This window comes from Alligator sinensis, unplaced genomic scaffold (assembly GCF_000455745.1).
Source record: "Alligator sinensis unplaced genomic scaffold, ASM45574v1 scaffold637_1, whole genome shotgun sequence".
Lineage (NCBI taxonomy): Eukaryota > Metazoa > Chordata > Crocodylia > Alligatoridae > Alligator > Alligator sinensis.
This window is the reverse complement of record NW_005842368.1, coordinates 932,066-941,912: the sequence shown is the minus strand read 5'-3', so window position 1 is coordinate 941,912 and position 9,847 is coordinate 932,066. Positions and strand designations below refer to the sequence as shown.

At 47.2% G+C, this 9,847-nt stretch overlaps 1 protein-coding gene across 2 annotated transcripts in view; it reads left to right on the top strand.

Annotated features, from left to right (window-relative positions):
• The window catches only part of FBXO16 (F-box protein 16), a 42,520-nt gene that overhangs the window by 3,869 nt on the left and 28,804 nt on the right, over positions 1-9,847 (top strand). The window contains exons 1-2 of one of the 2 annotated variants that reach the window (XM_025210713.1): positions 5,433-5,546; positions 6,591-6,626. In XM_025210713.1, coding sequence (XP_025066498.1) covers positions 5,526-5,546; positions 6,591-6,626 — 57 coding nt within the window. In that variant the 5' untranslated portion in view covers positions 5,433-5,525. Of the gene's footprint in view, positions 1-5,432; positions 5,547-6,590; positions 6,627-9,847 lie in introns of those variants that run through there. The other variant, XM_025210714.1, reaches the window with a different exon arrangement.

The following is a 9,847-nucleotide window of genomic DNA, read 5'->3' as shown; positions in this document are numbered from 1 at the left end:
TTGGCATCAATAATGACTCCAAGATCCTTCTCTGCCTCTGCACTGACAAGAAGGGAGTTCCCCAGCCTGTAGTTCTGCTGCTGGTTCTTCCTCCCCAGGTGCAGTACCCTGCACGTGTCCATACTGAAACCCATCTTATTCTCATCCGCCCACCCCTGTAACCTGTCCAGACCCAGTTGCAGCCTCTCCCTCCCTTCTAGCGTGCCCACTTCTCCCCACATCTTAGTGTCATCTGCGAATTTGAATAAAGTGATTTTCATCCCCTCGTCCAAGTCGCTGATGAAGATGTTGAACAGTGCGAGCCTGAGGACTGAGCCCTGGGGGACCCCACTGCCCACATCCCTCCAGGTCAAAAATGACCCATCCATCACCACTGTCTGTGTGCGGCCCTCCAGTCAATTTGTGACCCATCTGACTGTGTAGGGATCGACACCACAATCTCCTAATTTTTTAACAAGAATGGGGTGAGAGACGGTGTCAAAGGCCTTGCTAAAGTCCAGAAAGACTACATCAACCGCGACACCTGCGTCCAAGGATTTTGTGACCTGCTCAGAGAAGGCCACCAGGTTGGTCTGACAGGACCTGCCTCTAATGAAGCCATGTTGATTGCCCCTAAACATACACTCCCCTGCTTGCCACTTGCAGATGTGCACCTGGATAATTTTCTCAAAGAGCTTCCCCAGGACCGAGGTAAAACTAATGCCTATAATTTCCTGGGTCCTCCTTCCTTCCCTTTTTGAAAACGGGGACCACATTGGCCCTTTTCCAGTCCTCTGGCACCTTGCCAGAGCACCACGAGTGCTCATAAAGCTGTGCCAGGGGTCCCGCAATGACCTCTGCTAATTCTCTCAGCACCCTGGAGTGGAGATTGTCAGGACCTGCTGATTTGAACATGTCCAGTCCCTCTAGAAGTTCCCTGACTAGGTCCTCTCTGAGCCTGGGCCTGGCTGCACCTCCCCATGGACCATTGGGGATTCCAGTGGGGAGGATGACCTGGTCCCTGGTCAGAAAAATGGAGGCAAAGAAATTGTTAAATAGGTTAGCTTTGTCATCTGGTGCAACCACCAGATTTCCAAGCCTGTCCTGCAGAGGCCCCATGTTACCCGGAACCTTCTTTTTACCCCCTATGTATTTAGAAAAGGATTTCTTCTTGTCCTTGATCTGGGTTGCTAGTCCCAATTCCATCTCTGCCTTGGCCTTCCTAACAGCCCCCCTACAATCCCAAGCAATGGAGGTATAGTCCTCCCTGGTGATGGCCCCTCCCTTCCATTGGGTGTACGCCTCCTTCTTAGCTTTGAGATGTTCCTAGATGCTTTCTTTATAGCTGTGAACAGATGTCACATTTGTCCAAGGATAAACCATTTTACCTGGGGACAAAGTGTAAGTGTTCAAACATCCATGGCTTTTATCCCAGGATAAATCCTAAAAAATGTTTCCCAGATAAAAAAAAAGTTTCCCAGTTTATGCCAGGATATAGCAAAGTGTGTCTGAACAATTGTCCTAGGATTGCATCATGGAATCAATGGCAGAAAAGTGGCAATGAATTGAGCTGCTCACTAAACCCTGATTAGAAGGGTGATGTGTGTACACATCAATCCTGGGATATTTTTGTTCTGGGATAAATACAGACACAATTTATCCAGGGATAAATGCAATGTCTGTTCCTAGCCTATGTGAAGGTGCTTATACCCTGTGATCAAGTCACTTCCCAATCTCTTTGATAAACTAAGCTCAGGGAGCTCTTGAACTTTCCCACCATAAGGCATTTTCTTCAGCTCTTGATTCATTGTTTGTGGTGCATTGTTGCACCCTCTCCAATTTTGCAGCATCCTTTTTAAAATGCAGACACCAGCACTGGACCTAGTAGACCAGTATCAGTTTCCCTAACATCCCATAGAGATGCACAGTCATCCCTCCCATACTCCCTTACTGCTCAGCTCTCTAGAGCTCATGTCATATTCCTTGTCCATGATGTCCATGATCCTCATGTCAAAATGTTTGTCTGTTTTAGGTAGATCAGAACAGAATCTCATCTCTCCTATCTGTACAGAGCTAATAGGAAGAGATAGCAGCGACGAAAACATTGCTGACAATGACAATCAAGTGATATTGTTCTCCATCACATTAGGGAGCAGATCTCTCAAGTTTAAAAATGTCATCTTAGGATTGTTGGTTGTAGCCGTGTTGGTCTATGGACAGGCAGACAAGGTTCTTTGGAGAGATGTGCTATCTTTTATTAGACTAACTAAATAGTTGGAAAAATTGTTCTTTGCAAGATTTCAGGCACAAACACCCTTCTTCAGGCATAGGGAAAGTCTGTTGGGGCTCATGTACATGCCACGATTTTTGTCCTTTCATGCACTGCAACTGCGTGTCTGTTTGCACGAGTGTGATTTAAAAGTCTTTCTTGTGTACGCAAAGGCACTCAAGGACATGTAATGAGCCTTTTTTTCCACCAGATGGCACTGTGACTTTTTTGTAGTTCACCCCTTCCAATTGCTTTCACTGTCAAATTGCTTCTGCTTTTTTTTTCCTTGTGTGGTTTGCTGGCTCCCTGCTTCCATAGCTACATGGTAGGGCACAGGCATGGGGTGGGTGGGGGGCCCCAGGCCAGGGGCGCAGTGCTGCACCATCCCACTCTCCTGCAGCACCAGCCAGGGACCTGGCTAAGTTCATCTGAAAACCTAGTGTGTGTAAACACAGATGCGATGCTCCAAAATAAACAAGTTTAAATTTTATAAATGTATTTAATGAGGATTAAAACCCATGGTGTGTACAGGAACCCTTGGTGGTTGTGTCCTCTCCTGGGTAGAATAGAAGCCAAAATGCAAAATGCAGGTCTGTGAAAATGCAAATGTGTGACAGTAAGTTTCAAAGGGAATGGGAGACAATGGATGTGAAAAGGTACTGGGGGTGGGAGGGGGGAGAGGGGTTATGGAGAGAAGGGGAAGAAATTGATCAAATGTAGCTGGTAAAATGCAGGCAGGTTAACAGGGGTTATCAGACGGTAGGCAGGTTATAATATGCCATAAATCCAAAGCCTATATTTAGTCCATGATTTTTTGTATCCAGTAGATTGATGAAGTGAAGTTCATAGGCTCATCTGTGACAGATGTTTTGTAAATTCCCTTTGAGGATTAGTACTGAGAGATTTCTTTTTGTACTGCAGCAATTCTTCACATGGTATCCAGGTGGCTCTTTCAAAAGTGCGATCTGTCTCTTTGGAGGAGTGTCCTTGTTTGCAGGAAAGCCCTTTTGAGATTTGCGAGGAGACAATCACAGGTGTTCTTCTCAGTGCAAATTGGTGGTATTGGAGGACTTGGCTGTAAATTACAGTTTTCTTGGTGTGTTTAGGGTGATTGCTGGTTCTGTGTAGATATGTATGTTGGTCTGTGGGTTTCTTGTATATGGTGGCTTGTATTTTACCATTCTGGATATTGATCATGGTGTCTAAAAAGGAAATGTTGGTGCTGGAACAGATAGTCTGATTGATGGATGATTATTATTGAATTTGTGAAGGAAATCAATCAGAGATTTCAGGCTTTTGGTCTAAATGATGACGCCGTCTATATATCATGGGTTTGATGATGCAGTTCTTGAGGAATTCTTTTTCTCAGTGGACCACAAAAAGGTTGGCATATTGTGGGGCCATTTTGGTGCCCATTGCAGTGCCCATGGTCTGGAGGAAGTGTTGATTATTGAACGTGAAGTTGTTGTATGTGAGGATGAAGTGTATAAATTCAGTAAAATCTTTAGGTCTGTACTCTGAGTTGTAATCTTGCTCCTGTAGATATGTAAGGCAGGCTTGGATCCTATCCTGGTGTGGGATGTTGGCATATAAGATGGTACCATCCATGGTGGCTAGGAGGATATTGCTGGGAAAGCAGTCTATGTTTTTAAGTTTTCATACTGTTGGAAATCTGTTGTGTCTTGGACAAAACTCGGTCTTTGGGTGACAGGAGGTTTTAGGATGGAGTCGATGAAATCTGATATTGCCTCAGTTTAGTTGGACTGAGGATCCATGGTTGGATATTATAGGTATGCCTGGGTTTCCTTGTTTATAGATTTTAGGGAGCATGTAAAAAGTCCCTGGATTGGGTAGTGGGGGGTCAAGTTCTGTAGTTTTTCTTGTAGTTCAGATGGAAATGATGTGATGGTAGTTTTGAGTTTTAAGGTGAAAAATGGCATCTTTACACTATCATGTTCAGAAGTGTAACAAATTAATTTCTGGACCCTGGGTGGCAGCAGCAGCTGGACTGACAGTGGTGGCAACTGTCATCATCAGCTGTCATTGTTACACTCACCCTAAGTCACTACCCAGGGCTGGTGCCCCATTCACCTACCCCTAGTCATTAGGGCAGTCCCTGATTGGATTCGGCGGAGATTCGGCCCAATTCGGTGGCCGAATCTCTGAACCCGAATCGAATCAGAGGGCCCTTTAATCTTTCTGAATTAAATCGGAATCCTCCGAATCGATTCGGCGATTCAGACCTAGACGCAGCTTTAGTTTTTTCTACATATCTCTAGGTAGCAGGCGGCTCGTGAATGCTACAATGCTGGTGCACATGGAGCGTCCCACAGAAGCACGGGGGGGTCCCCAGTGCACTTGGCAGCAGACCTGGAAGTGGACCAGAAGCATTTTCGGTCCACTTCCAGGTCTGCTGGGGAGCGTGCTGGAGGGCCCCCCCATACCCCGCCCCCCTGGCTCGGTGACTGGTGGCTCCTGGGTCTGGGGGGGGCACCCGGGGTCCCCACGTCTGATCACTGAGTCAGGGGGCTGCAGTGGGGCCCCGCAGCACACTCCCTGGTAGAACCGGAAGTGGACTGCAAGTACTTCCGGTCCGCTTCTGGGTTCGCCACTGAGCACATGGGGGATGCTCCGTCTGCCCCACCATCACAGCGTTCACAAGCCGTGCTGCTACCTCAGAAAAAACATTTCTACATGTCTATGTCCGAATTGCCGATTCTTCGAATCAGCATCGAATCTTCAGATTCACAGTTGACTGAATCAAATCAGGGACAGTGATCCGAATCAACAAATCGAATCACTGTCCCTGATTCGGGCCGAATCTGAATCCAAATCGAATAGGGCCCGCTTTGCACATCCCTACTAGTCATGCTACCGGTTGTGTTTTTTATCATATCAGCACTTTGGGGGGGGCAGCAAAGAGAGGAAGGAACTCCTGGACGCGAGGAACAGTTTGGAGGAAGATCCAAAGCAGAGAGAAGAGAGGAGGTGGCTTGGAGGGTGACTAATAGTTGAGAAGACAACAGGGGACTGGTATGGTAGGAAATCAGAGTCAAGGTAAGGCAGAGGCCATTTAGGAGAGGCCAAAAACCTCTGACTTGGAGGGGTGGAGACAGGAAGGCAGTGGATGACCCTGCCTTTTTTGCAATCACATTATGAATTCAATAATTCTTTGTTTCCAAAGGACTGCAGAGAGCCAGACTGCCGGCAGAGCTGGCTCAGGTGCCTGCGTAAGAACTCAGAAAACAAACACTGGATCTTTCTTTGATCAAAGCCCATGAATACTGTTTACAGCTATGTAAATACCACTCTGTTCCACTTAAATTCCCTGAACCAAAACTTCAATCTTGGTCTATTTATCACTGTCTTGTGGCAAATCTTTACAAAGTTCAGCCAATGCAAAGCTTTCCGGAGGGTCTCTTTTTTTGCCAACGGTCTCACGTGCAAATAAAACAAATAAGAAATGTAAACAGGCGAGTAGAAGGAAAGTAATGTTTCACGCCTGGTGAGAGAGACTCCTGCTGGGAGACATGAAGTTAATGCTGGCATTTGAGCTGGACTAGAAACCAGCACTGATGTTATCTTTCTGCAGGAGCTGTCTTAGCCAGCTGCCAAAACAATAAAATATGATGTTTCTAAGGATTAATAATATTTTCCTAGTTGTGGTTAGTAACTGTTTTAATTTGCAGTTATGGTTAGATCTCATAAATGTCTCTTCTTTGATCCTTCTGAAGAGAAAAGAGCTACAGCCTTCTTCTCTTCCCAAGCCATGCCTCAGAGAGTTGAGTCCGGAGAGGTTCTGCTAGCTTCAGCCCACATCACAAAACCTCCACTACCTTTAGGCACTAACCGTCCCCTTGTAATCTCTGCAAAGAGGCCAGCGGTGCATGAACTCTTCTTTAACTTTTATCCTGACCCTTCAGACTAAGGATGAAGGACCTTGAAGGAGAGAGAAAGAGAGGAGGAAGTGAGGAAATCTGCGTTGCTCCTGCCCGTGCCACAGTTATCCCGTGGACAAGGAGGTCCACATTCTTCCTGGTTGTCTGACTGGGGCTTCTCAAGGGCACTCCGTTCACTAAAAAATAAAGCCCTAAATAAAGGGTGGAGTTGCCAAGCGGACCACTAACAACCTTGATCAGTATGAATTGCATAAATGAACCAATGTGGATTTCTCCTGACTTCCGCAGGATCCAGATGGATCCCACCTGTAGGAATCAGATTGCAGAACTTGCAGAGCAAGCAGGTCGTTTTTCAAGCTGATTTTTTTTTTTTAGCCGGGGATAGGCTGAGTCGCCTCTGTGTGTTCAACCTTACTTATTTTGGTTTTTCTCTTCCCTTATAGGTATTTGAAGAACGAAAAGCCCTGCTTGGAAAATGGGTAAGCTTTTCTCTTTAAATAAAAGTTAGTTTCAGAACTAATCAGGGGATGAGTGGGATGGGAATTTTAAGTACGTTTCCTGTTTCACCTGAGGAGACTAGTTTTCTGGATGGAAGGGTGAGAAACACAAGGGCTGGACTACTGAACCTCTGATGGGAACGTAAAGGGACAGATTTTTTCCTGGCATAGTTCCAAAGAAATCATGAGCTTGAGTAATCTGGTCTGTTTTTTAAAAGTAAAAATGGGGTTGGAAGCCCGAAGAAAAGTCTGTAGAAAAAGTGTTGAGAAGGTATCTGGCAGACAAGTTGCTAACACCCCCTAGCAACTTAGACAGATATCAGGAAATCTGATCTATTTTATTAGATGCATTCAGTATTTATATCCTGCAATTGTATACCGCCTACTATATATACTGATATGCTGGAAATAAATTATTCCGATGATCTACTTAATGTCTTTAGGAACATGGGTGTAGAAGGGACATCCCAGGTGACTGAGTTCAGATCCCTGCTATTTTACATACCCCATAATAAACTTAATGAGTTACATTTTAAAAGTAATTAGCTTTTACCTCCACTGTTCCTACTGGGGACTGTCCCAGAACCTCACTGCCCATGGTCAGGAACCTTCTTTTAATTTCCAGCCAAAATGTATTCAAAGCGAGTTGATACTCATTTGTTCTTGTTCAACACTGTCCTTTAGTTTAAGTGATTTCCCCCCGCCCCCACGTGCGTAACACCCCCTAGCAACTTAGCTACCTCACATTGGCAGCACACAGTCCTCTGCTGCCCAAGGGTATACTCAGGCCATGCTTTCCCTCATTCATTTCCAACCGGTGAGCTCCCAGCGTATAGCAGAAGTTCTTATTATTACCCTTGTACTTGGCACTGTTCAGTGTCCTCCCGTTTCTGTTGCTCAGGTCCTCGTGTTGATCCAGTTCTTTCTCTTATGATATTCTGATCCTCCTTTGCACTTAACTTTATGTTGCAATTTTCATCACTGCGCTCCCACTCTGTGCCAAGGTTATCGATGAAAATATTAAGCAGTATTAGTCCCAAACATATCTTTGAGGAATTCCACTAATGACCTCTCTCCCTCCCTATTTACCCAGTTCCTTCCCTGCCTTACAATGCCTTTACTAGTCTCTGTCTTCTTTGGTACCTCCCATAATTTCCACCATAGTGCCATTTAACAGGCTTTACTGAATTACAGATAGGTGAGATACCTCCCTTCTTTTGCCTGGAAGACAAAGAGAAGTTTTCCCTAACCACCTGGCTTTGTGTTTGGCAAAGGTGGAGGCATTTCCCACTCTTCTATTCAACTTGGGCTGTGGTGTAGAAATAGGGTGACCATATGTTCCAGTTTGGCTGGAGCAGTCCCGGATTTCATAGGCCATCCTCACGTCCCAACTGGTTGGTGAGAATTGAAGTAAACGTTTGGTGCCACCCTACTCACACGTGCCTGGCCCAGCTCCTCCTGAGCAGGCTGGAGGCGGTGGGATGGGGTGGGACGAGCACTGCTGCTCCTGCCTGGGGCAGAGATTGGCCAGGGCAGGGCAGGCTGAAAGGGCTGGGGTCTGGGCACCTGCACGGAGCAACCCAGGATGGCGGAGCGGTGCAGGGTGGGACACCACTGAGGCCTGCAGTTGAGCCCCATCCTCTGTGTTCAGAAGCTAGATGTGGCTGTGAGCAACCCGAGTGGTGCTTCATGGGCGCCGCCAGCATGCACTGAGGGCACACACCACCTCTCCCTGCTGCTGAAGCCACTATCGAGGACCAGGCTGCACAACACAGCCCTGGGCAGCTGCCAGAGGGTGGTGGGGAGGCTCTGTGTGGTCACGCAACACAGGCTGGTGGAGCCTGGGGGCACTGCTCACGGGCTGCTCGCAGCAGGGCTCAGCCTCTGCATGTGGGGGTTGGAGCTCAGCCATGGGCCTCTGCACTATCCTGCACTGCTGCTCCACCATCAGGCTCCTGGGAGCCACAGGGTCGGGGCTGTGTGTGCATGCACGTGTGTGTCTGTACCGGAAAGGGGGTGTGGAGGCATGGTGTGCACACACATGCGTGTGTACATGTGTGTGCATATGCGTGTGACTCCATAGCCCAGGAATGAGCTCACCAGGACTCCTGGGTTCGCAGTGGGGGATGCCTGGTTTGTGAATTCAGAGGAGCTTGGTCAGGAAATAGATGCCAAGAGGCTCAGCTCAGCCAAGATGGCAGTGGATCTAGGCATGCCTACAAGGTATGTAAGGCACCTCACTGATGAAAAGGTGGGTGCCCACGGCCTTTCAGGTGCCTAAATGGCTAGTCAGGGATTTTATGTATCTCTCCCTAATACCACCTGACTTATACCTGCTCTAAGTGATAAAACGAGGCTCATACAGGATGTCCGTTGTAGAGGAATGCATTGAACCCACGGGCACAAATCCCAGATTCGCAGCCTAGCTACTGACCTGCCCTTCCTTTCTCCTCAGGGCCAGACTCAGTGAGTAGAAGCGTTCGGGGAGAGCGCCTGTAACATGCCCCATCTGAAGAGAGAGAGGAGAAAGATGTGAGACGGGAGCTTATGTCAGCGTGAGCAAGATAAGCAGCATGTGCCAGCCAAGCCCCACTGCAAGGGGCATGGCTAAGCACCATCAGGCACTTTGAAAATGCAGCTAGGCAAATAGGCATCAGGTACATGGCCACATGCGATACCCAAATCAAATAGAAACACACCGATGATGAGGATGCTTCTATCCACTCTGTTGTGATAGCTTGTGTTTGCCCAACGAGCCCATCGGTATAGCGCTGTGAATTCTGCAAGTTGGAAAGGTCACAAGTGTTGACATCTTTTGTGAATGAGCTGGTCTGTCGCAGGTGAACAACTTGTGTCTCAGCTCATTGCAGTCATTCACTAGTACAGGAGACAGGCCCTGCACAGCTGCTGGGCTCTGTGGGCACTGACAGCAAAGAATGTGCTGCAAGGTGAGAAGATGAGCAGGAGCCACAAGTGGCTGCTAGTGAGGTACTAGGAACATGTGCATTAACCTGTCTTAATAAGCATTAACTAAAGAGCAGAGTTTTTTTAGGGCATTTATACACATACTTTTTTGTCTCGTGATGCACCGGAGATCCTCTACTTTATAACAGACTTGATTGAGTCTGATCTGCACACCGCCATTTTCTCAGGGCTGACGCGCATTTTGCCACTTATACGACTGCAAGCATCACAGAGCCAGA